The following is a 27674-nucleotide window of genomic DNA, read 5'->3' on the forward strand; positions in this document are numbered from 1 at the left end:
TGACTTGTACTCAGGTGGTTACAGAGGAGTGGTGAGAAATAGATGGATTTAGGGTATTTATTTATTAAGATGTATTTATTTTTATTGCAAAGTAACATATATGGAGAGGAGGAGAGACAGGAAGATTTTTCATCCGATGATTCACTCCCCACAATGGCTGGAGCCGAGCCGAGCCGAGCCGAGCTGATCCGAAACCAGGAGCCTGGAGCTTCATCCCGGTCTCCCATGCAGGTACAGGGTCCTAAGGCTTTGGGCCGTCCTTGACTGCTTTCCCAGGCCACAAGCAGGGAGCTGGATGGGAAGCAGGGCTGCCAGGATTAGAATCTGCATCCATATGGGATCCCTGCGTGTTCAAGGCAAGGACTTTAGCTACTAGGCCACCGCGACTGGCTCCTATGGTATATTTTGTTGATATAATTAGTAGGATTTGTTGATAAGTCAGATGTGATGTGTGATAGGAGTCAAGAATGGGTTCAGGTGTTTGGTCTGAGCAATTAGAAAGTTAAAATTATCGCTTCTTGGCCTTTTGGCTAAGATTAAGTGTGAAAGTTACCATTGACTCAGATATGGATTAGTGTGGAAAGAGCAGTTTTCAGGATAGATATTAGGATTTCAGTTTAAGATGTAGTAAGCTTGGTGGGACCGAGATTGTGGCACAGCAGGTAAAACCAACCAGTTCTGTGATGCTGGCTTTCCAGAAGGGTGCTGGTTGGTGTTCCCGTGTTCTACTTCTGATTTAGCTTCCTGCTGGTGTGCCTTTAGAAAAGCAGTGGAGGGTGGCTCAGGTGTTGCGTCCTTGCTACCCACATGGGAGATTGGATACCTCTCCTGGCTTTGGCCTGCCACAGTCCAGACGTTGGGGCCAGCTGGGGAGTTTACTAGTAGATGGAAGATCTTTCTCTGTCTCTTCCTCTCTGTAACTCTGCTTTTCCAGTAAACAGCTAAATCTCTTACAAAAAGAAGATTAGAAATTTGAGATGCTTGTTAGACATTTGTGTTGAATTGATATCCAAGTATGGAATTCAAGGAAAAGATCTGGATTGAAGAGAAAATTTTTCGTCCAAATTCAGCATTATTTCAAACCATGAGACTGGATGTGATTACTAAGGGAACCTCTGTAGAAAGAGAAGGATGAAGGATTGGTCCTTTAAATTCCAGGATGAAGAGGATTGTCTCAGTGTGCAGTAGAAAGGTCTTAAGATGGGTAACATTCATAAATTTGGGGGTGAAGTTAACATTTCATTCAGTTACTAAATAAACAACAAGCTAAAGTTTTACTAATGATACTTGAGATGTTACTGCAAGTACAAATCACAGATGTTTTAGAAAAGTTACAGTTATGAAGATATTTGTCATAAACTTTAAAATGACAGTGGATGTGAGAGCCACTTGACGTTTAGGTATTACTGTATCACAGATTAGTCATTTTCTGTCATAATGGGTTTCCTTTGTAATCATGTTTTTCTTTTCTCAATTATTTGAAAGGCAGAGTGACAGAGATCTGTCTGCTGGTTCATTGCCCCAGTTGGCTACATTGAAGCCAGGAACCAGACTGAAGCCAGGAACCTGGAACTACATCTGGGTCTCTGACTTGGGTGGCAGGAGCTCAAAGGGCAGGAGCTCAAGTCTTTGAGCTCCTGTGCTGCTTTTCCTAGGTGCTTTAGTAGAGCCCTCGATTGGAAGTATTATAGCTGGGACTTAAACTGGCACTAAGACACTGCTGGCATTGCAGTGACTGCTTAATGTGCTGTACCACAATGTTAGCCCCTTGTGCATCTAAAAATACTAGACTAAGAAGAATTTACATATATATATATATATATATATTATATATTTTGAAAGGCAGAATTACAAAGAAGAGTTATTCCATCCTCTGGATTATTTCCGAAATGGCTACAGGCTTTAACTGGGCCAGTCTGAAGCCAGGAGTCTGGAGCTTCTTCTCCGTCTCCCGTGTGGGTGTAAGAGTCCAAGGATTTGGACCATCCTCTGCTGTTTTGTTAGGGCATTAGCAGGGAGCTGAATCACAAGTGGAGAAGCTAGGACTAGAACTAGCACCCATATGGGATGCTGGTGTCATAACTGGAGGATTAACCTATCCCAGGGTGCTAACCCCAAGAAGAAATCTTTTTTATTATTATTATTTATTATTTGTAATTCATTAATTACATTGTATTATGTGACACAGTTACATAGGTACTTGGGTTCTCCCCACCCCTCCCCAAACCCTCCCACCATGGTGGATTCCTCCACCTTGTTGCATAACCACAGCTCAAGTTCAGTTGAGATTTCCCCATTGCAAGCGTATACCAAACATAGAGTCCAGCATCTTATTGTCCAGTCAAGTTCAACGGCGTCTTAGGTATACCCTCTCTGGTCTGAAGACAGAGCCAGCAGAGTATCATCCCAGTCAATTGAAAGCTCCAACATACCATCAGCAAAAATTTACATCATTATGGAATTAATTGACATAGTAATGAGTAACCAATATGTTAAAAGTAAATGCGAGTTCCTAGCCACCTTCTGTGACCACCTCACTTACATTTAAGAAGAAATCTTTAAACTTAGACTGCCAAGAAGGTTTAGGGCACACAAAAGTTAAACCTGTGAGTTCTGAGCCAAAATTCCTGGTTTACTTATTTTAAATACGTGTTTATTCAAAATGTAGAGTTAAAAGGAAAGGCAGCAAGATCCTCCATCTGTTAGTTTACTTTCTAAATGATGGCAACGCTCCATAGCCACCCAGATGGAATACCCGAGTTTCAGGTAGTGACTTATCTCAAGTGCCACAGACTGGCTTCAAGAGTTCTGGTTTAGAATCTAAATCCTTTAGTTAATAAGTTTGTGAACTTGAGCAAGTTTCTTCTTCCTCTTTTTTTTTTTTTTTTGAAGATTTACTTCTTTTTATTGGAAAGTCAGATACACAGAAAGGAAAAAGGAAGATCTTCTGTCTGATTCACTCCCCAACTGGCCACAGTGGCCAGAGCTGAGCTGATCCAAAGCCAGGAGCTTCTTCCAGGTCCCCCATGTGAGTGCAGCGTCCCAAGGCTTTGAGCCGTCCTCGACTGCTCTCCCAGGCCACAAGCAGGGAGCTGGAATGGAAGCGGGGCCGCCGGGACACCAACTGGTGCCCATATGGGATCCCGGTGTGTGCAAGGCGAGGACTTCAGCTGCTAGGCCGCTGCTGGGCCCTAATGAAAGTTTTTATTTGACAGTCAGAGAATGAAACAAAAGGAGATTGAGCCCTCTAGTTTAACCATTGTTGTGAGAAGGGATGCTAGAGGGTCATTGGTTTAACCCATTATACCACAGCAGTAATTTGTTCTTACCCTAACATTCATTGTTCTATGAACCTTGTGGGTTTTTGCAGAGAGGCTGTGAATCATACTGGATGATAAGATAACTTAGAGATTAAAAAGCTTCGTTATTTGTTAATTCTTCCAAGGGTATCTATAAAGTACCCTTATAATGCATTTAGAGCTATTCTTTTTTTTTCTTTTTTTTTTTTATTATTATTGGAAAGCCGGATATACAGAGAGGAGGAGAGACAGAGAGGAAGATCTTCCAACCGTTGTTTCACTCCCCAAGTGAGCCGCAACGATCCAAAGCCGGGAACCAGGAACCTCTTCCGGGTCTCCCACGCGGGTGCAGTGTCCCAATGTATTGGGCCGTCCTCAACTGCTTTCCCAGGCCACAAGCAGGGAGTAGAGCTGTTCTTCTAACATGCTGAGAGACTATTCATATTAGAAGCTATGCCGTTTATGTGGTGGTTAAGATGCTTCCCATATCAGAGTGCCTCTGCTTCTGACCCAGCTTCCTGCTGATGCACATCTTAGGAGGTAGCAAATGACTAGTGCTCAACTATTTGAATACCAGCCATTCACATGGAAGATACAGTTTGAGTTCTGGGGTCTTGGTTGTTATGGGCATGTGGGAGAGTAAACTGGCAGATGGAAGAACTCTCTGTCCTCCAAATGAAATAAAAATAAACTGGGGAAAAAAAGGGGAGCAGCCATATACATCTGGTTACTGAATCATATTTAGAAGTCTGTTTCTCTTTGAGAGAGCACACTCTTAATTTATAATTTTTCCCTAAATGCAGGAGCAGAATAAGTGAGACAGAAGATACAAAGGGAGCGCCCATCTATTGGTCTACTTGCTGAACACCTGGGGCAGAAGCCAGGAACTCAATCAAAGGACTCCTTAGGGGTGGCAGGGATCTAGTTACTTGAGCCATCACTGCTGCCTCCCTAGATCTACATCAGCAGGAAGCTGCAGTCAGAAGCTAGAACTGGGTATGTGGCATGTATGCTGATATTGGTTGTAGGCATCCTGTTAGTCTAAACACATACCCCCCCAGATCCATTTTGGAAAATTTATTTTGAAAAAAATTCAGTTGCAATAATGATACATTGAATTCTCATATACGTTTAACTTACCACTTTTTAAAAGGATTTATTTACCTTTTATTGGAAAAGCAGATTTACAGAGAGGAGGGAGAGAGACAGAAAGAGCTAACATGCACTGATTCTCTCCCCAAGTGGCTGCAATGGCTGTTGCTGAGGCAATCAGTTGCCAGAGCTTCAGCTGGGTCGCCATGCTGGTTTAGGATTCCAAGGCTTTGGGTCATCCTCTACTGTTTTCCCAGGCTATAAGCAGGGAGCTGGATGGGAAGTAGAGCAGCTGGGGCACGAACTGGTGGCCATCCTGGCTCATGCAAGGTGAGGATTTAGCCTTTGAGGCACCATGCTGGGCCAAAGTCATATCATTTAATATTTAAAATTTGCTAGTTGTCCAGAAAGTATCAATTTTTTCATTGTAGAATCAGGTTGCATTTAATTATCTTTTGTTTTAACTTTGTGAGGATAACATTACATTTAAGCTTTGGAGGTTATATGTGTGTGTGTATACATATATGTTTTGTGTGTGTGTATACATATGTATATGTGTATATGTTTGAATACAGAATGATCTGGTAGTGTGTTTAAGATGGTTTGTTTTATTGTTTTTTTTTAGGATGTATTTATATTGGAAAGGCAGTTTTCCAGAGAGAAGAGACAGATAGATTTATTTTCCATCTGCCACTTCATTCCCCAAATAACTGTAACCCAGGGCCGAGCTGATCCGAAGCCAGCAATCAGGAGCTTCCTCTAGGCTTCCCACAGGGTGTAGAGGCGGAAGGACCTGAGGGAGCCTCCACTGTTTTCCTAGGCTATAAGCAGGGAGCTGGATGGGAAGAGGGACAACTGGGACATGAACTGGAGAGCGTATGGGATGCTAGTGCTCACAGGTAGAGGATTAACTAGCTAAGCCATTGCACTGATCTTCAAAATGATTTCTTTAAAAAAAATTACTGCATAAAAATTGCTGTAGGCTCAGTACAGTGGCTCAATTAGCTAATCCTCTCCTTCAAGTGTCCCAGCTGCTCCACTTGCCATTCAGTTCTCTGGTTGTGACCTGGGAAAGCAGTAGAGGATGACTTGAAGCTTGGGGAATCTGTACCGATGTGGGAGTATCCATAAGATGTGAGGATACAATGAAGTGTGCATCTCTTTTTAACATATGCTATTTTTTTAAAGATTTATTTATTTTTTATTGGAAAGGCAGATATATAGAGAGGAGGAGAGACAGGGAGGAAGATCTTCCATTTGTTGATGTACTCCCCAAGTGACCGCAACAGCTGGAGCTGAGCCAACCTGAAGCCAGGAGCCAGGAGCTTCTTCCAGATCTCCCACGCGGGTGCAGGGTGCCAAGGTTTTGGGCCATCCTCGACTGCTTTCCTATGCTGCAAGCAGGGAGCTGGATGGGAAGCGGGGCCGCTGGGACTAGAGCCAGCGTCCGTATGGGATCCCAGTGCGTGCATGGTGAGGGCTTTAACTGCTACGCTATCATACCAGGCTGGCAGTATGCGTTTCCACTTAAAAATTAAAGATGGACTCCCAATGAGAGTGTTGAATGTGCTTTAACAGTGGGATACTGGACCCTGTGCCACTGCCTACAATTTCAGAATACACTTAAATAGCAGAATGATGAACTTAGGACTTATTGTGAAGGGCTATACTATTGTAATGACATAGGGGCAATTAGCACAGGATGGTTTGTGACTGCAGCCATTCCTGCTGCCCACTGACTGTATAGTCATCATTAATATTTACTTCATGAGTAGCTGTTTGTGAGTGCCTGGTCTAACTTTTGTATTTTGAGTCCTTTGATATTTGGCCTCTTGGGAATAGTTATACATTTTGTTTGAGTAGGCAGGTGATGCCAGGTTTGAGATTTTTATGAGTTCTGAATGAATGTAAAGTAGAGCAGACACTTTCTGGACAGCTGCAGAAGCCCTTTATCTGGAGACCCATTGTTTTTGATCTTAAATATGCATTACTTCATAAAACTTTTAGAGGCTGATGTTGGGGCACAGTGGGTTAAGCTGCCTGTGATGTCAGCATCGCATATAGCACCAGCTTGAGTCCCAACACCTCTGCTCGTGATACAGCTTTCTGCTTGATGTGCCCGGGAAGGCAAATATTTGGGGCACTTGATGCCCTTGTGGGAGACCTGGCTAGAGTTCTGTGGTCCTGGCTTTGATTTGGTCCAGTCTTGGCTTTTGTGACCGTTTGGGAAGTGAATCAGCTGTTGGAAGATCTTCTAAAATCTAGTGTTTTTTTTTTTTTTGAAGATTTATTTTTATTTTATGACAAAGTCAGATATAAAGAGAGGAGGAGAGACAGAGAGGAAGGTCTTCCATCCGATGTTTCACTCCCCAAATGAGCGCAACGGCTGGTGCAGCGCTGATCCTAAGCCAGAAGCCAGGAACCTCTTCCGGGTCTCCCACGCAGGTGCAGGGTCCCAAGGCATTGGGCCGTCCTAGACTGCTTTCCCAGGCCACAAGCAGGGAGCTGGATGGGAAGTGGGGCCGCCAGGATTAGAACCAGTGCCCATGTGGGATCATGCGTGTGCAAGGCAAGGATTTTAGCTACTAAGCTGTCGCGCGAGGCCTGGGTATGGGCATCTTAAACAGTGCTTGGACCGTCTGCTGCTGCTTTCCCAGGTGCATTATGCAGAAACCAGGTTGGAAATGGAGCTGCCTGGACTCAAACCAGGACTCATATGAAATGCTAGCATTTTTGGTGGTGATTTAACTTGGTGTGCTGTGCCACAAAGCCAGTTCTTGAGACAATCCTTTTATTTTATTCATTGACTGTATATATCCTATGGTGCTTTTAAATGTTTTTGTTTTCCATAGTTTGTGGAAAATGGTAATTATATCAGATCCTCACTCCTACCATCTACAATCATTTATTGGCTACTATTACAGCATATTGCACGTATTAGTTTATTTTTAAGTAGGTTGTGGTTTAGTCAGCTTGACTTACCAAATACACCTACTGGTTTTAGCTTCAATTGATGATTGTTGTCTAGATCCATTCCATAGGGATCATAAAATAGTGTTTTTTCTAATTTCATTCCTTCTGCATTTATTATTAGCTGAAATTCTTCTATAAAGAAGAACTAATCACAACTGTTTGATTGCCCAGAAGTACAGTTCTTGCAGGAAAGGTAGGAAATATATTGGATTCTTTTTCTATGTCAATTTTTAGCTAATATAATAATGTCCTATTGGCAGTCTAACTTCCAGAGATAACCACACACGTACATACATACTTATATACTGTGTCTCAATATGTAGCACTCAGTTTTGTTCTTATTGTTAAGCAGCTTCATTTTTGACCTTTAGAAGCCTTTCAGATGGGCTTCTGTGTCTTTTGCGGGATCCTGGTAATGTTTGATAACTTCATTGCCCCTGGCTTATGGTAAGGAACTCCCTACTTTAGTCCTGGCCATCAGCTATTTTTCTGTTGAGCCTTGGATCCTTTTAGTGAAAACAGCTTTTAGAAACTGTAGACAGTAGTCATTGTTAATGGGTTGTGAATGCTTCTAGCCCACTTCACTGAACAGAGTTAGGATATATGTACTTTTTAGAAGAAAGTTCATCATAGTGGATTTTCAAGTACACAAAAAGTTTTTTGGTTTTTCATTCTGAAAACTTGTTGCTCCTGACATTAACTTATTTGTTTTATCTATTTATAATAAGTTAATAATACCTATATGTTTTTAATTATTTATTTATTTGAAAGAGTTAGGGAGAAACGGAGATATCAATCTTCCGTTTGCTGATTCATTTCCCACAACAGTTGGAACTGAACTATACTGAAACTGGGAGCCAGCAACTCAACTTGGGTCTCTCAAATAGGGGACAGGGGTCATCTGCTGCCTTCCAGATGTGTTAGCAGAGAGCTGGATCCAGAATGGAGCCGCTGATACTTCTATATGGGATGTCAGCATCCGAGCTGTGGCTTAACCTGCTAGTGAGTGAGTCCCCTGTTCTTACTGTTTTGATCCTTAGTATCACTAAGTACAGCTTAAGAATTTAGTTTTTGACTCTAGGCTTTGTCTATTACAGTAAGAGATATATAGTCATAGTGGTTTTTAGTTTAACTTTATGTAGTTATGCTAATTAATCACTAAATTGACATAGTTTATAATAGCTTGACTACAGATTTTAGAAACTCTTTCTCTTTAAAATACATTTTACATTGTTTCCTAGTCAATTATAAGGATGTTCACACAAGCGTATCTTTCATCTCTGTTTTCCTTCTCCCATTTCCTTTATTATGTAGCCATTATGTTTCATTTTGGCTGAGACTCCCATTTTGAAAACAAAACAAGTATGTGTGTGGTATTCTTCACTTCTCTTTACCAGAAAAAAAAAAAACCCCACAAAAAACTTACTTAAATATTTTATTCTGTATTTTGCTTTTTTCATTTAATACATTCTGGAGATCATTTCAGACCAGGAATATACATTTCATGAGAAACTGGATTGAAAGGTGTTTATTTTGGTACAAAAGAACTTGAAATCTACTTGTAGTTTGTCTAATAGGTATTTCCACAAACTTTTTGAAGTACCCTTACCTAGAGAGGTATTCATCATTACTTCAAAGAAAAAAAACATTTATTTTTACTGGAAAATCAGATTTTTAGATCCTCTGCCACGTGGCTGCAACTTCCGGAGCTGAGCTGATCTGAAGTCTAGCGCCAGGAGCTTCTTCTGGGTCTCCCACATGGGTGCAGGATCCCAAGGCTTTGGGCCGTCCTCACTGCTTTCTCAGGCCACAAGCAGGGAGATAGAAGGCAAGTGGAGCTGCTGGGATATTAACTGGTGTCTGTATGGAATCCAGGAGCATGCAAGACAAGAACTCTAGCCACTAGGTTACCATGCTGGGCCCTCATGATTACTTTTTGAAATTGCATTCCATTCCAGCGAATGGATGTACTAAAGTTACTTAGCTACTCAATCAGTGGACATTTAGGATCTTCCATTCTTTCCCTAGTATATTGAGGACATTATGCTCAGTGCATTCGTGTTTATTCTGCATTATACTTGGCTTTGTTTTGGAAATTGTTTTTAAATGGTATGGGCAGTGGGTTACTTTTGCCCTGTTTTCCTCTTTGTTAGATGACTTAACATTTACATATTTCCAAACATTAATTGCAGCTTAAAATTAATGCTTTAACTCTTTACAAAAACCAGGCACTAAACGATGGTTTATTTTTAGTGCATTTAAACATTTCTTCAAGGAGATTTGGATTTCATTTTTTTCCCACTGTGTTCTAATTTGGGTCTGATAGTACTATATTTTCTATGTCACTAAAATAGAAATTAGTCCATGTTCACATTTATTTGATAGGGCCCAGCGCAGTGGCCTAGCAGCTAAATTCCTTTCCTTGAATGCCGGGATCCCATAATGGCGCCGGTTCTAATCCCGGCAGCCCTGCTTCCCATCCAGCTCCCTGGTTGTGGTCTGGGAAAGCAGTTGAGGATGGTCCAATGCCTTGGGACCCTGAACACTTGTGGGAGACCTGGAAGAAGTTCCTGGCTCCTGGCTTTGGATCGGCGCAGCACCGGCCGTTGCGGCTCACTTGGGGAGTGAATCATCGGACAGAAGATCTTCCTCTCTGTCTCTCCTCCTCTCTGTATATCTGACTTTATGATAAAAATAAAATCTTAAAAAGAAAGAAAGAGGGCCTGGCGGCGTGGCCTAGCAGCTAAGGTCCTCGCCTTGAAAGCCCCGGGATCCCATACGGGCACCGGTTCTAGTCCCGGCAGCTCCACTTCCCATCCAGCTCCCTGCTTGTGGCCTGGGAAAGCAGTTGAGGACGGCCCAATGCATTGGGACCCTGCACCCGCGTGGGAGACCCGGAAGAGGTTCCGGGTTCCCGGCTTCGGATCGGCGCGCATCGGCCCGTTGCGGCTCACTTGGGGAGTGAATCATCGGACGGAAGATCTTCCTCTCTGTCTCTCCTCTGTATATATCTGGCTGTAATAAAATGAATAAATCTTTAAAAAAAAAAAAAAAAAAAAAAAAAAAAAAGAAAGAAAGAAAAAAAAAAGAATGAGAGCCTGTTTTTTAGTTTATTTCACAGGTCTGGACCAGGAACCCTGCCCTTGTCTCTCACGTGGGTGGTGATAGGGACTCGGGTACCTAGCCCATCATCTGCTTTTCCAGGCACATTAATAGGGATCTGGATCAGAAGCAGAGTAGCCAGGATTTGAACCAGGATTCAGATATGTAATACCAGCATTGCAGCTGGAGGCTTAACCATACCAGTACCCCTTTCCTTTCTTTGTGACAGGAAAAAACTTTCTTGTGAAACATGAAAGAAATTGTTTTTGCATCATTAAAAAAAAATCTACTTATCTAGCTATCTGTTTATTTGAACTGCAGAATTACGGAGACAGAGAATCTCCAAGAGATAGAAAGATCTATCTCTTGCATCTGTCTGAGGCCAGGAGCTTTTTCTTGGTATTCATCATGCGTGCAGTGGTCCTAGTCCTTGGTGCCTGCTCGACTGCTTTTTCCAGGCTCGGTACCAGAGAACTGGGTCAGAAGTGGAGTAGTGCCTATCTGGGGTGTTGGCATTGCCTGCTATACCACAGTGCTAGCTGCTCTGCCATGGCTTTTTTTTTTTTTTTAATTTTTTAAAGATTTATTCATTTCCATTGGAAAGGTAGATCCACAGAGAGAGGACATGCAGAGAAAAAACTCTTCCATATGCTGGTTCACCCCCGCAAGTGGCCGAAACAGCCAGAGCTGAGCTGATCTGAAACCTTGAGCCAAGAGCTTCTTCTGGGTATCCTACGTGGTTTTAGGGTCCCAAGGCTTTGGGCCATTCTCTACTGCTTTCCTAGGTTACAAGCAGGGAGCTGGAAGGGAAGTGGTATATTAACTGGTGCCCAGATGGGGTCCTGGCATGTGCAAGGCAAGGATTTAGCCACTGAACCATTGTGCCGGGCCCTTTTACCCCATTTTAATAGGTTAAAGCAGATATTTATGGAGAAAGGAGGTCTGTGACTATTATCTTTGTGTATAAATGGAGACATCTTTTTTGTGTTTAGATTTAATTGCATATGAGATTTATTCATTTTTAAAGATTTGTGTACTTAGATATAGAGAGAAGAAACAGAAAGTGGTCTTTCATGTTGTACTGTTCCCTCCCCACGTTCAGAATGGGTAGAGCTGAAGCAGGCTGAAGCCAGGAGCAACCAAGAGCTTCATCTGGGTCTCCGGTGTGCATGGCCAGGGCTCAGGTCATTGGACTATCTTCTGCTTTTTCCAGGCTGTTGACAGGGAAATGGAGCAAAGGTGGAGCAGCCAGCAAATGAATCCGTGCCTAAAGAGATGCTGGCATTGCAGGCGGTGGCTTTATGGGTTTTTAAAATTTTTCTTGTTTTTATTTCGGAGGTTTGTTTTTGAAAGCTTGGTTTCATTGGTAACATTGTGAAAAAACTGACCATGGTGGTTTTTTTTTTTTTTTTTTCCCTGTTTAGTGATCCTGGGAGTCTGGCATAAATTTTCAGTCTGGTAAAATATGGGATAATGCAACTTAAACATTAACTAGATGAGGCTGTACCCTACGGTCTGATTATAACAAGCCATTTTCCTCAGGTTGCATTTATTACATCAATCACTTAGTAGGCATAATGATACCATATGCAAACATGTGAATAAGTACCTACCTTACTGATGGTATTTTGGGTCAAAGCATTACCTACACATCTTTGCTTTTCATGTTGTTTAGGATGTTCTAGGAGTATTTTCCTCGCAAAATAATCTAGTTATAAGTTGAAAACAATAATAACAGCAACCCATGACTTCTCATCTGGTTTAGAAGTTTCTGTTATAGTTCTGATACATGAAAATCAGGATTATTTTTGAACACTCTAGTATTTTTCCCAGGCAGATAAATTTGCTACTATATTCAGTTAAGTTAGGTTTCTCAAACTTTTTACTCTTTTGTCCCAGTTCTGTATAATAGCTAATATATAATTTGATTTAAATGGCAAAGGCTCTGCAGTTAAACTTGTCCCTGTCACTTCACTAACTAGGGCCTTAATTTTTTACTTATTACCTGAGAAGTGGGATATATTATAAACTAATTGCCGTAATAGTGAAGATGGTCTTAGCGATTGTGGCTGGAGGACAATAGTATAATGTGATCAGTTTATAAAAAACTTACCTTAAACTTTGTTATCCGTTGGCTGGTACTAAAGACGGAGTTCAACATTTATACATTTATTTTTTGAAGGTCTTTGATAATGGTAATGGGGGTTCTTCTGTATTGTGCTAATGGGGAAAACAAACTGAGTAATTCAAAAGGTTATCTTCAAATAGTGGGTAAAATTAATGGAATTAAATTTCATGCGGTAGTCTTTAATACTGGGCTTTAAAATGTTCACATTAAGTCACTTCACATCCCAGTTTATGGCTTTTGGAAAAAAATTGCCTTAAGTGGAGAACGTTATTGACTTCAGTATTCAAAATAATTTTGGAAACAATTTAGAAATTTAGTGTAAGTACAAGTGTTAATATTTGGGATCATATTTTGATCTTTCCTCTCTGGCTTTTGAAAATCTGTAGGGATATGTTTGAGGTCAACTTTGTGTATTTTTTTTTAAGATTTATTTATTTTTATTGAAAAGTCAGATATACAGAGAGGAGGAGAGATAGAGAGGACAATCTTCCGTCCAATGATTCACTCCCCAAGTGGCCGCAATGGCTGGAGCTGATGCAGCCTGAAGCCAGGAGCTAGGAGCTCTTCTGGATCCCCCACACTGGTGTAGGGTCCATAGGCCTTGGGCTACCCTTGACTGCTTTCCCAGGCCACAAGCAGGGAGCTGGATGGAAATCAGGGCTGCCGGGATTAGAACCGGCACCATCATGGGATCCTGGTGCATGCAAGGCGAGGAGTTTAACCACTACGCTGTTTCGCCGGGCCCAACTTTGTGTATTAACAGTGAAATCTTGTTTGCATTATACAAAATCTTAAGTTTCAGCCTTTTTTTTTTTTTTTTGAAGCAAACAGTATTTGAAAGGTGAGGAGAGGAGAGAAAGAGGATCTTCCATCTGTTGATTCATTCCTTAAGTGGCACACAATGGCCAGAACTGGACTGAAGTTAAGAGCTTTGAATCTCCCGCATGGGTAGTGGAGCGCAAGGATTTGGGCCATCATCTGCTGCTTTCCTAGGCGTATTAGCAGGTTGCTGGATTGGAAATGGGGCAGCTGGAACTCAAACTGGTGTTCATCTGCATGCTAGTATTGCAAGCAATGGCTCTATCCATTAGGCCGCAGAGCTGGCCCATTACCTATTTTGGAGCTTAAGAGTAGTTGATAGGTATTACTCTGTGGAGACTGCTGCTCTTTTGACCTATGTTTGTGTATTAGAGGTAGTGCAGCTTGTGAAAAAGTCTTGGCTTGTAAAACTTGTAATTATAACATTTTAAAGATATCAATGTGTTTTCTAGATTCAGATTTACTGAATAGCAGTAGGTGCTCTCTATCTTTGATATATTGTGCCTGGCTGAAGATGTGGTTCTATTTTTTTTTTAAGATTTTTTATTTTTTACCACAAAGTCAGATATACAGAGAGGAGGAGAAACAGAGAGGAAGATCTTCTGTCCGATGATTCACTCCCCAAGTGAGCACAACAGCCGGTGCTGCTCCGATCCGAAGCCAGGAGCCAGGAATTTCCTCCAGGTCTCCCACATGGGTGCAGGGTCCCAAGGCTTTGGGCCGTCCTCGACTGCTTTCCCAGACCACAAGCAGGGAGCTGGATGGGAAGCAGGGCTGCCAGGATTAGAACCGGCGCCCGTATGGGATCCTAGCGTGTTTAAGGCAAGGACTTTAGCTGCTAGGCCACGCCGCCAGGCCCAAGATATGGTTCTAAAACAGTAGTTTTAAACCACTGTGGCTTAAAAGTTCTAATTTTATCTTACTGCATTTTGTAATTTAAGAGATTGTGAGTTTTTCTGTTCTGAAAGGTAGATGCAGAAAAGGAGACAAAGATCTTCTATCTGCTGGTTCACTCCTCAAATGGCTGCAACGGCCAGAGCTGAGCCGATCCAGAGCCAGGAGCCAGGAGCCAAGAGCTTCATCTGGGTCGTCCATTGGGGTTGGACTCAAGGACTCGAGCCATCCTTGCTGTTTTCACATGTCAGAAGCAGGGAGATGAATGGGAAGTGGAGTAACTGGGGCACCACTTCATGCCCCCATGGGATGCCAGCATCATAGGTGAAGACTAGCATGATAAAACAACATGCTGGCCCTGGCATTTTTAAAGTAAAATAAATTTTAATAATTTGCTTTATATATTTATTTTTAATTAAATATTTGGGGGCCCTTTGCAGTGGCTCAGTTGGCTAAATCCTTGCCTTGGAAACACTGGGATTGGAACCACTGCATGTGTGTGATAAAATATTCTTCCATGAGCAACCTGGCCTTTGGACTTTGCCACTGACCCTTACTCCACATAATTGTTCACTTGTTTCTGAAGCCTTCTTTCATATACTCAAGTCATGTGAAGTGTTTGTTGTTTCTCCACACATCGTCCCATGTTTTAATTACTATTGCCTGTGATCTCCTTTTGCTTGGAATCTCCCATGAATATCTTCATAAAAATAAATCCTCTTGGAAAGGCCCTTTTGTGTTCCTCCCAATAAGTTGAGCTGCTTAGTATCCTTCATGTTGCTACACTGTATATATTTCTGTGCCTGAATTTACCTAGTTATATTGGAATTACTTTTGTTACAATTATTGTGTGAATTGTAGGAAGCTAAGCTCCTAATGGCAAAGATTCACTTTATTCACTTTTGATCTTTAACACTTAGCACAGAACATGGCATTGTCCTCAGTAAGTACTGAAGTAAATATAACAGAGGCTGTGAAGAAATGAATGGTCTGTGCAGATCATACCTATAGGTATTCAGTGTCATAGGCTTTAATGAGACTTTCATTTCAGTCAGTTTTAAATATTTATTTCTTTTTATTTTCTTGCATGTTTTCTTGGCTGAATGGAAATAGAGAAGAAGAAAATGAGGTGAGTACAATTTAGTCAGCTAATTATGGGATTGACCTATGTACGTTTTAGAGATTGGGTAAACTGAAAACATTCAAACTTTAACCTGTCATTTTGAATATGAAATGAAGTAGCAGGCTGTTTTCTTTTTAAAGAGTTCTTAGCTTTTTTTTTTTTTTTTTTTTTTTAAGATTTATTTTTGTTGGAAAGGCAGAGCTACAGAGAGAAAGATCTTCCATCTGCTGATTCACTCCCCAAATGGCTGTAGCTGAGCCGATCCAAACGTAGAATCCCAGAACTGCTTCTGGGTCTCCCATGTGGGTGCAGGGTCCCAAGGATTTGGTCCTCCTCCTACTTTCCAGGACCACAAACAGAGTGCTGGACAGAAAGTGGAACAGTACCCATATGGGATCCCGGTGATTTGAGGGCCCTGAAGTAGCAGGTTTTTTTTTTTTGTTTTTTTTTTTTTTTTGTTTTGTTTTTAAATTGGGAGATCAAATATACAGAGAGGAGGAAAGAGAGAAGACGACCTCCCGTCCTTTGATTCACTTCCCAAGTGGCTGCAATGGCCAGAACTGCACAAATCCAGAGCCAGGAGCCTCCTTGAGGTTTCCCACACGGGTGCAGGATTCCAAGGTCTTAAGCGTCCTCAGCTGCTTTCCCAGGCCACAAGCAGGGAGCCTGGTGTGAGGGAAGGCTGCTAGGACATGAACTGGCACTCATATGGGATCTTGGCATGCAAAGTGAGGTCTTCAGCCACTAGTTACTGTGTTGGGCCCTGAAATAACAGTTTTTAAAAAATTTTATTTTGTAGCTGCAGTAACTACTTCAATGAAGAATGGTTTGTATTTCAAGAAAATTGAGTTTCCCTGTGATGTTTAGTTTGAAGAGTGACTTGTGTTTTTTAAAAGTGTCTTCAAATCGCTACCCTGTGATAATGGATATGAAAACATGTGCTTTCCTACTTGAATGACTAAAACATATATTTAAAAACTCACTGATTTCATATGTTGAAGTAGGACATTACTTTCTTAAATAGTCAAAAGTTCATTAAAGAACATAAACTGGAAAAATGATCTAGAAAAATTTTGTAGATGGAAAGTATGCAATCTGTAATTTAGGCTTGTTTGTAGACTTTTGTTGTTAATCTAGGGATGTTATGCCTTTAATTTAAAAATTCACAATTTCCTTTGTTTGAGTAAACACAAAATGGCAATGTGCTAGGGCAGAATGATTTAGAGCAAGGCACAAACCTGTTCCTCAGTTACACCATGTGCAAGATGAAGTGGGAGGTTGCTCTATGAACAGTGACATCCCAGGTCTGCGAAGTTTATCACAATTGCTAGTGGTGCTTGTTTTCAAGGAAAAAGAAGACACAAACCACAAAGCAAATGTTTCTTGCTTCACTTTGGAGTTTATTGAAGTGATATTCCTTAGAGTATGAATTACAGACATGTATTTTTTACTTCACATTCAGCTCATCATCTAATGCCATGGGATCACTGGTTTTGATGACTTCTGATGTTTCTTAGCATACAAGAAAAGCTATTTTGAATATAGAAATATTAGCTGTTCTTTAGCCATACATTCTTTAAGTATATCAGTTTTTTAAAGGCTTTATTAAGAAATGCTGCCAGGAATTAATTACAAAACTGATCAAAGTTCTTTAGTAAGAAAATAAAAATGGAAAAATATTAGTTATGTTGAAGTGGGGAGTGAATTTTTTTTAAAAGATTTATTTATTTTAATTGCAAAGTCAGAGATACATACAGAGGAGGAGAGACAGAGAGGAAGATCTTCTGTCCGTTGATTCACTCCCCAAACGGTTGCAACAGCTAGAGTTGAGCTGATCTGGAGCAAGGAGCCTCTTCTGGGTCTCCCATGCCGATGCAGAGTCCCAGGGCCCAGGGCCCAGGGCCATCCTCGACTGCTTTCCCAGGCCACAAGCAGGGAACTGGAGGGGAAGTGGAGCTGCCAGAATTAGAACTGGTGCCCATATGGGATCCAGGCGTGTTCAAGGCGAGGACTTTAACCACTAGGCTACTATGCCAGGCCCTATACTATTCTTCATACATTTGAATATGTATGAAAATTGTAATCCTAATAGTTTTTTTTTAAATGTAGCTTAGTAAACTTTGTTATTTGGAATTAAATGAGTTTTCATTTCTTTGATGCATCTAGCAATTTGTAAGTACTGTTGTAATAATTGTTGTTTTGCTCATTTATAGGCAAAGATTGAAAATGTACAGAAAACGGGATTCATCAAAGGACCCATGTTCAAAGGAATTGCGTCTAGTCGATTTTTGCCCAAAGGCACTAAGACTAAAGTTAATTTGGAGGAGCAAGGACGACAGAAGGTGTCCTTTAGCTTCAGCCTTACAAAGAAGACTTTGCAGAATAGATTTCTCACTGCGCTTGGTAGTGAAAAACAAAATGATACTCCCAGCTCTGCAGCTGTACCTCTTCAAGTAGACTCAGCTCCTAAAAGTAAAATGGATACTGGAGATAATTTATCTACTACAGAAGAATCTTCCCCACCAAAATCAAGGGTGGAATTGGGCAAAATTCATTTTAAGAAACATCTGCTTCATGTAACATCCAGGCCGCTCTTGGGTAGTGTTACGGCAGTAGGATCTCCGCCTTCTTCCACAATACAGTTACCAGCAATGATAGCAGAGTCAACAACCTTAGATTCACCACCATCTTCTCCCCCTCCACCACCACCACCTCCCGAGACCACAGCACCATCTCCACCAGCACCAGTAATGGCTTTGCTGCAGACACCATTATCGTTACCATCCGATATAGCAGTCAAAGCTCTGAAAGAACCACCGCTTGCAGTTGTCACAGAATCTTCAGAAGCAGGTACAAGGCAGGCTGCTATATCTAATAGCTCAGAAGAACATGTAAGTCACAATTTGAATGAGCAAGCAGATACTCCTTCACACAGAGAAGATTCCCATATTGGGAAGGAAGAAGAAATTGTAGATAATGCTAAGACTAGCCTGAGCTCTAAAAAACCAGGTTCTAAGAAGAAGTCTTCACAATTTGAAGGCACCTTTTTTGGTTCAGAATCTGATGAAGATTCTGTACAGACTTCCTCAAGTCAAAGATCACATGATTTAAAATTTTCAGCAAGCATTGAAAAAGAGAGAGATTTTAAAAAGAGCTCAGTACCTTTAAAAAGCGAGGATTTAGGGAAATCTTCACGATCTAAAACAGAGAGAGATGATAAATATTTTAGCTACTCAAAGCTTGAAAGGGATGCTCGGTATATGTCTTCCCGATGTAGATCTGAAAGAGAACGAAGACGGAGCAGATCTCGTTCTAGATCTGACAGAGGCTCTAGAACTAGCTTATCTTATTCCAGATCAGAACGATCTCATTATTATGACTCTGATCGTCGCTACCATAGGAGTTCTCCGTATCGAGAGAGGACACGCTATTCTCGGCCATATACTGATAGCAGAGGCCGAGAGAGTTCTGATTCTGAAGATGAGTATAAGAAGACATACTCTAGGCGTACATCATCTCATTCTTCCTCTTACAGAGACCTGAGGACATCATCATTCTATTCTAAGTCTGATCGGGACTGCAAAGCTGAGACCTCTTATTTTGAGTTGGAGAGAAGAGGAAAATATTCGTCAAAACTAGAAAGAGAATCCAAAAGGACTTCAGAAAGTGAAGCAATAAAGAGATGTTCTCCCTCTAATGAACTGAGGTTTAGAAGAGGGTCATCTTATTCTAAGCACGATAATAGTACTTCCCGTTATAAATCCGCCAGTTCAAAGCCTATATCCAAGTCTGATAAATTAAAAAATTCTTTCTGTTGTGCAGAATTAAATGAGGGAAGCAAACAGTCTCATTCTTCCAGTTTACAGTCTCCTTGTTCCAAAGGTAATGAATTAAGAACAGGTAGTAAAATTCCTGAAAGAGAAAGGACTGGGTCTCCATCGCCATCAAATCAATTAAACGATTCACCTACTTTTAAAAAGCTAGGTGAATCACCTATTTTTAAGTCTGAACTTAAAGCACATGATAGCCATGATAGTATTAAGGAATTAGATTCTTCATCTGAAGAGAAGAATGATCAATTAAGAAGCTTTTGTCCCTCTGAATTGAATATAAATGGATCTCCTGGGGCAGAATCTGACTTGGCAACATTTTGCACTTCTAAAAGCAATGCTGTTTTGATAACCTCTGATGATAGTGTGACTGGATCAGAGGTATCCTCTTTGGTCAAAACATGTATGCTTTCATCAAATGGATTTCAGAATATTAGTAGATGCAAAGAAAAAGGCTTGGATGATACTTCCATGGAGCTTAGTAAGTCAGAAAGTCCATTTAGGGAAACTGAACTTATGTTGTCACCCCACCATGATAAACTCATACCTTTGCCAGTTATGACTCTGGATTATTCTAAAACAGCTGGTAAAGAGCCAGTTGAAGTGAGAGTTTCTTGCTGCAAAACCAAAGATTCAGATGTATACTGTACTACAAATGACAGCAACTCTTTGTGTTATTCAGAAGCTGAAAATATTGAGCCTTCAGTTATGAAGATTTCATCAAATAGCTTTATGAATTTGCATTTGGAGTCAAAAACAGTTACATGTGATAATAGAAATCTGATGGATCAGTACTCAAACTTTACAGTTGAAGAATGTAAGCAAAACATTGGGAGCACTGGTTCAGCTTCTGTTAATGAATTTGATGATTTATGTGAATCAGTAGGGAGTTCAGGTATTGCTTCTACTTTTCAGAATCTTTCACCAGGAGTAAAAGCGGACAGTGTAACCCTTTTACAGTGTGGAGAGAGCACATCTCCAGTTCTGGATGCAGCGCTGAAAAGTAAAAGAAGTATAGAGGTTTTTAAACATGCAGGGAAAGAAACAGTAGTAGAAGTAGGTAGTGGCCTTCCTGATTCAGGAAAGGGATTTACTTCCTGGGAAAACAGGCATAATCATGAAATATCTGAGAGATGTTTGCAAGAGACTGAGGAAGAAGGGAATTCTGTATTGCCTGATAGAAGAGGAAAACCAGAAAACTGTATAGATGAAGAAGGAGGAAGGAGATATATGCATACTTCTGATGATTCGGAAGTTGGGTTTTCTTCTTGCAACTTGAATTTAGCCATAGAAGATACTGACAGTGCAACTTGTATTTTAAAATGTGACAGTAGTGGTCACGCCCCAGAAATTGTCTCTACAGTCCATGAAGAATATTCTGGTTCTTCTGAAAGTTCAAGTGATGAAAGTGATTCAGAAGATACAGATTCTGATGATAGCAGTATTCCAAGGAACCGCCTCCAGTCTGTTGTGGTTGTGCCAAAGAACTCTACTTTGCCCATGGAGGAAACAAGTCCTTGTTCTTCTCGGAGCAGTCAAAGTTACAGACACTATTCTGACCACTGGGAAGATGAGAGATTGGAGCCAAGAAGACATTCATATGAGGAAAAATTTGAGAATGTGACAAATAAAGCCTGTCTTCCAACTGATAAGTTCTTCCTTCATAAAGGAACAGAGAAGAATCCAGAAATTTCTTTTGCACAGTCCAGTAGGAAGCAAGTGGATAACCATCTACCTGAAACTGCTCATTCTCAGAGTGATGGGGTTGATAGTACAAGTCATACAGATGTAAAATCTGATGTTCTAGGTCACCCAAATTTAGAAGAAACTGTAAGAACCAAAATATCTTCTAGGCAGCAAGAAGAGCTGCCAGTTTATTCTTCTGATGACTTTGAAGATGGCCCAATTAAGTCTCGGCAACAGACCATTTTCACTAACAGGCCAGAGAGCAGACTGGGAAGAATGGAATTGAGTTATTCTTCCTCTTGTGAGCTTTCTCAAGCAGATGGCTTGCACTCATCAGAAGAGCTCCAAAGCTTAGGGTGGGACATCTCTCAGCAAGAAAAGCCCACTACCACGTATCAGCAACCTGACAGCAGCTATGGAGCCTGTAGTGGGCACAAGTATCAGCTAACTGCAGAACAATATGGTGCAACACGTAATTACTGGCAAGGCAACGGCTACTGGGATCCAAGGTCAGCAGGCAGACCTCCTGGAACGGGTGTTGTGTATGATCGAATTCAAGGGCAAGTACCAGATTCCCTAACAGATGACCGTGAAGAAGAGGAAAATTGGGATCCACGGAGTGCATCCCACTTTTCGAGCCAATCCAGTAAATTTCTTCTGTCCCATCAAAAGGATAAGGGATCAGTGCAAGCACCTGAAATAAGCAGCAATTCCATTAAGGACTCTTTACCTGTGAATGACAAGAAAGACTTTCCAAAAAGCTTGGAAAAAAATGATATCAAAGATAGAGGACCCCCTAAAAAAAGAAGGCAGGAATTGGAGAGTGATTCTGAGAGTGATGGTGACCTTCAGGATAGAAAGAAAGTTAGAGTCGAGGTAGAGCAGGGACAGACAATACTGCCTCCAGGCTCAGAACTGATTGGGCCGTCCTGTGTCATGGATGACTTCAGAGACCCACAACGTTGGAAGGAATGTGCTAAGCAAGGGAAGATGCCTTGTTACTTTGATCTGATTGAAGAAAATGTTTATTTAACAGAAAGGTAAGCCTGATAAATCTTGTGTGACAAATTTTTACTTTTTTGTTGTTAAAGTTAGCTTTTAAACAGCTCAGCTTATAGGAACTTAGCCATATGAAATGCTTGTGATAAAATGTAAATTTAAGAATTTACATTTTAAATTTGTACTTGGTAGTATAAATTTACCCCCTCCCCAGTTTTGATCCCTAATCAAAAAAGTTGTCTATTCATTATTTGAAAGGCAGAATTACAACGAGAAAGGGAGAGACAGAAATATTCCATCCTTTGAGTCACTCTCAAAGTGGCTGCAACGGCCAGACCAAAGCCAGGAATCAGAATCTTCTGGGTCTCCCATGTGGGTGCAGGAACCCAAGCAGTTGGGCCGTCTTTGGCTGCTTTCTCAGGCATATTAGCACAGAACTAGCTTGGAAGTGGAGCAACTGTAACTTGAACCATCATCCACGTGGGATACAGGTGTCACAGATGGCAGGTTTACCTGCTGTGCCGTAGTGCTTGTCTCTAATTTTTTTTTATATTTTTTCTTGAACGATTTATATATATATATATATATATATATATATTTAAAGATTTATTCATTTTATTACAGCCAGATATACACAGAGGAGGAGAGACAGAGAGGAAGATCTTCCATCCGATGATTCACTCCCCAAGTGAGCCGCAACGGGCCGATGCATGCCGATCCGATGCCGGGAACCAGGAATCTCTTCCGGGTCTCCCACGCGGGTACACAGTCCCAATGCATTGGGCCGTCCTCGACTGCTTTCTCAGGCCACAAGCAGGGAGCTGGATGGGAAGTGGAGCTGCCGGAATTAGAACCGGTGCCCATATGGGATCCTGGGGCTTTCAAGGCGAGGACTTTAGCCGCTAGGCCACGCTGCCGGGCCCTATATATATATTTTTTAAAGATTTATTTTATTTTTATTACAAAGTCAGATACACTGAGAGGAGGAGAGATAGAGAGGAAGTGGAGCTGCCGGGATTAGAACCAGCGGCCATATGGGATCAAGGCGAGGCCCTTAGCCACTAGGCCACGCTGCAGAGCCCGATTTATACATTTTTATTGCAAAGGCAGATAGATATAGAGAGGAGGAGAGACAGAAATATCCCCTGTCCGATGATTCACTCCCCAAGTTCACGCAACAGCCAGAGCTGAGCCAACCTGAAACCAGGAGCTCTTCCGGGTCTTCCATGCATGTGCAGGGGGGTCCCAAGGCTTTGGGCCATTCTTGACCGCTTTCACAGGCTACAAGCAGGAAGCCGGATGGAAAGTGGAGCTGCTGGGATTAGAACCAGCACCCATATGGGATCCCGATGTGTTCAAGATGAGGACTTCAGCTGCTAGGCCACAAGGCTGGGACCCTTTTATCAGTTTTTAACCTGTTGCTAATGGATTAATTTTGACAGTAGTGCAGCAGTTATTTTAGAGATGTTTAAACGGCTTATCAAGAATCTCTGTCATGGGGCCTGACACGGTAGCCTAGTGGCCTGGGAGAGCAGAGGAGAATGACCCAAAGCCTTGGGATCTTGCACCCGCATGGGAGACCCAAAAGAAAATAAAAATAATTAAATCTTAAAAAAAAAAAAAACAAACCTAAAATCCCCGCCATCCGCTGATACTGTGGTCCTGCAGGTTAAGCTGCCACTTGGGATAGCCACATCCTATATGGAAGTTTCAGTTCTAGAACTGGCACTTCTCTTCCAGCTTCCTGTTAGTGTGTCTGAGAAGCTGCAAATAAAGACTCAATTGCTTGGATGCTTGCTGCCATGTTGGAGACTCAGATTGAGTTCCTGGGTCCTGACTTCTTGGGTGTTGTGGGCATTTGGGGATAAAGCAGTATGCAGAAGATTCTCTTTGCTCTGACTCCCCACTCCTGTCACTCTGCCAGTAAAGGTTGATCTATTGGAAAGGCGGATTTGCAGAGAGAAGAGAAAGATTTTCCATCTGCTAATTCACTTCCCAAATGGCCACAATGGCCAGAGCTGATCTAGATCCAGGAGCTTCCTCTGGGTCTCCCACTTGGGTGTTGAACCCAGACACCCTGCTGTGGGGTGTGAGCATCCTGATCAGTGATTTAAGTACCAGGCTAAATTCCTACCTATATTCCGTAATTGTAAGGACCTATTCTATGTTAAACATTTGGGTGCCACCAAGAAGAACATTGTGAAATATGAGCATAATGAAAACTTTCTCTTGAGATAACTAATGAAAAATAGGTTTACCTGCTCATTAGTCCTAATTTGATTGTTTAGAGCAAAATATAAACTGCTTTTCAAAATTATAGCTCTTTAAGTACTTGTAAATCGACACTTTGTCTTTTCTCATTCTTTAAGCTAAAGATCCTTATAATTGTTTTCAACTAAAGTTAAACTATTATAATTTTGTTTCATGCTAAACTGGGACATGTGTTGCAGATTAAAGCAGATAAGAATTAGATTAAGGGGGCCCGGTGCAATGGTCCAGTGGCTAAATCCTTTCCTTGCACATACTGGGATCCCATATGGGCACCAGTTCCTATGGGCACCAGTTCCTATCTGAGCCGTTCTATTTCCCATCCAGCTAGTGCTTGTGGCCTGGGAAAGCAGTAGAGGATGGCCCAAAGCCTTGGGACCCTGCACATGCATGGGAGACCTCGAAGAGACGTTGTGGCTTCGGATGATCTCAGCTCTGACTGTTGCTGCCATTATGGAGTGAACCAGCAGAAGGATGATCTTTGTCTCCTCTATAAATCTACCTTTCCAATACAAAAAAAATCAGACAAAAAAACAAACTAGATTAAGATCTTCATTTATGGACTTGGGGTGTGGTTCTTTGCAAGTGCTGGGATCCCAAAAGGGCACATATTTGTGCTGCAACTGCTGGCTGCTCCGCTTCCATCTAGCCCCCTGCTTATGGCCTGGAAGGCATTGGAGGATGGCCCAAAGCCTTGGGGACCTGTACCTGAGTGGGAGACCCAGGAAAAGCTCCTGGCTGCTGGCTCCATATCGGCTCAGCACCAGTCATGGCTGTTTTGCAGATTTACAGAGAAGGAGAGGCAGATCTTCTGTCAACTGGTTCACTCTCCAAGTCCCTGCCTTGGCTGGAGCTGAGATGATCTGAACCCAAGAGCCTCTTCCAGGTGTCCCACTCAGATGCAGGTTCCCAAGGCTTTGGGCATTCCTCTACTGCTTTCACATGCCACAGTGAGCTAATGGCAAGTGGAGCAACCGGGACATGGACAGGTGCCCAAATGGGATCTTGGCACTTGTGAGGCAGGGATTTAGCCATTGAGCCCTTGCACCAGGCCCAAAATAAATCTTTTTCAGAAGTTCTTCGTTTAAAGCATCTGTTTGTCCTTGCCTCTTGAAAAAAAAATGAAATGAAAATCATATAGCATTTAATCATATATTTTCCTTTTTGAAAATATTTATATAAGCATGATGTCATTGAAGTTCCTGAAAGCTTTTAGTCTCAAAAGTTTTCAACCTTATATCTCAAGTATTACTTGTTCATTCATTAGTTCTTATTCTTTAATTAACCAGTTAGATGGAATTTTCCTGTTTACTCTTGTGCTCGGGATAAACTCAGCACTTGAGATTGATCAGAATTCAGAGTTTAGCTGACTTGTATTAGGAAACAAGCACTAAAATCTGGTATGACACTTCGCCCATCTTCTGCTCCATCCTCCCGTCTGCCAAGGGTAAGGTTGCCACTGTCTTTTGAAACAATTCTTAAAGCTTTCAGCTCTATAGCTGCTGCTGATTAGATATTTTCTTCCTTTTGAATGGTTGATGGTAGGAAAAAAATTCATTTTTAAATCAAAACTAAAATCTGAAAGGCAGATTTTATAGTAAAAGAATGAGACAGAGGAGTCTTCCATCTACTGGTTCACTCCTGAAAAGGCCATAGCAGCTAGAGCTTCAGTGGTCTGAAGCCAGGAGCTTCCTCTGGGACAGATGCAGGGGCCCAAGCCTTAAGCAGGGAGTTGGATGGGAAGTAGAGCTGCCAGTACACCATCCAGCACTCTGATAGGATGCTAGCAGCTGTAGGAGGAGGATCAGCCTGTATGGCACCATGCCAGCCTCATTGGACAGTTTACGTTTTAGGAATTATTAAATGTCAAACTAATGGCATCTGTCACATTTTCTTTCATTATGTTAAATATTATCGGTAGAATTATCTAACCAGTTTTTATTAAACTTGTTCCAATAGAAAGAAGAATAAGTCTCATCGGGATATTAAGCGAATGCAATGTGAATGCACACCACTTTCCAAGGATGAAAGAGCCCAAGGTGAAGTAGCGTGTGGGGAAGATTGTCTTAATCGTCTCCTCATGATTGAGTGGTAAGTGTATTTAAATGCTCTGGTTTCACTCAGTTTTGTATGAATGTCTTTAAGTATTAAAAATAATTATTACTGGAGAGTAAAATTTGACTTTTCCTACCTATAGTTGAATAATTTGTAAGCAGTAAAATCATTAGTGTATAATAGAAAACAGATATTATAAGGATAAATTTCCCTTGCATTATGCGTTAGATTATAGTAGTTGGCATATTTAAAGTGTTCTATAAAATACTCCTGTTACTAATGATAATATAATCACATTCAATCATTTTTTTGTCTTTTGCCATGTTTTGAGTTCTGAGAGGTAAAATGTTGGTGACTGCATTTCATTATAAAATGAGGTAAAACTTTACCATTTCAAAGTTGTAAATCTTGTTCTCTCTCTTTTTTAAAGATTTATTTTTATTACAAAGTCAGATATACAGAGAGGAGGAGAGACAGAGAGGAAGATCTTCTGTCCGATGTTTCACTCCCCAAGTGAGCCGCAACGGGCCGGTGCACGCCGATCCGATGCTGGGAACCAGGAACCTCTTCCAGGTCTCCCACGCTGGTGCAGGGTCCCAATGCACTGGGCCGTCCTCAACTGCTTTCCCAGGCCACAAGCAGGGAGCTGGATGGGAAGTGGAGCTGCCGGGATTAGAACTGGCACCCCTATGGAATCCCAGGGCGTTCAAGGCGAGGATTTTAGCCGCTAGGCCACGCTGCCGGGCCCAAATCTTATTCTCTTAAACCTCAGTCCCATTGTTCGTAATCTTTCCTAGAAGTCTTTTTCTTTTCTTTTTTCCTTTTTTTTGTGTGTGTGTTCATTTGAAAAGCAGAATTACAGAGAGAGAAGAGAAAATATAGAGGGAGAAAAACTAGTAATTTTCCATCCAGTGGTTCACTCTCCAAATGACCACAATGGGCAAAACTGAGTTGATCTGAAGAGGGACCAGAAGGTTCTTTTGGATCTTCTTGCTTTCCCAGGCCACCAGTTGAGAGCTGGTTGGGAAGCTGGTTGGGAACATCCAGGACTTGAATTGGTACCCATGTCGGCTGCCTGCATTGCAGGTGGAGGATTAGCTTGAGAATACCACCATGACTTACAGAGAGGGAGAGATGGAGAGGCTTTCTATCCTGTGGTCTCCCCCAGATGGCCATAACGTGAATGACAGCATCCCATATGCTTTGGCTGTCTTCTGCTTTTCTTAGGCCATTAGCAGGGGATGGAGCACAAAATGTCACCCAAAGGAGATACAGGTGTTACAGTTGGGAGCTTTACCTACTACATCATGATGCTGACTTAGTAAAATCTATATATTCAATCCTTTCTGCTCTTGCAGTTTGTAACAGTTAATAATAATGTTCCAGAAATGATTGATAATTTTTAT

The 27674-nt window shown here is 41.6% G+C and overlaps 1 protein-coding gene across 4 annotated transcripts in view; it reads left to right on the forward strand.

Moving 5' to 3' along the window:
- The window catches only part of SETD2 (SET domain containing 2, histone lysine methyltransferase), a 98675-nt gene that overhangs the window by 3592 nt on the left and 67409 nt on the right, over positions 1-27674 (forward strand). For 3 of the 4 annotated variants that reach the window (XR_009247378.1, XR_009247377.1, XM_004581419.3), the window contains exons 2-4: positions 15421-15436; positions 17644-21986; positions 26173-26304. Coding sequence is in view for 2 of the 4 variants with exons in the window: in XM_004581419.3 (XP_004581476.2) it covers positions 15421-15436; positions 17644-21986; positions 26173-26304 (4491 nt within the window). In the remaining 2 variants the exon portion in view is untranslated. Of the gene's footprint in view, positions 1-7485; positions 7558-15420; positions 15437-17643; positions 21987-26172; positions 26305-27674 lie in introns of all 4 variants that reach the window. The other variant, XM_058678973.1, reaches the window with a different exon arrangement.

Source organism: Ochotona princeps, chromosome 21 (assembly GCF_030435755.1).
Source record: "Ochotona princeps isolate mOchPri1 chromosome 21, mOchPri1.hap1, whole genome shotgun sequence".
Lineage (NCBI taxonomy): Eukaryota > Metazoa > Chordata > Mammalia > Lagomorpha > Ochotonidae > Ochotona > Ochotona princeps.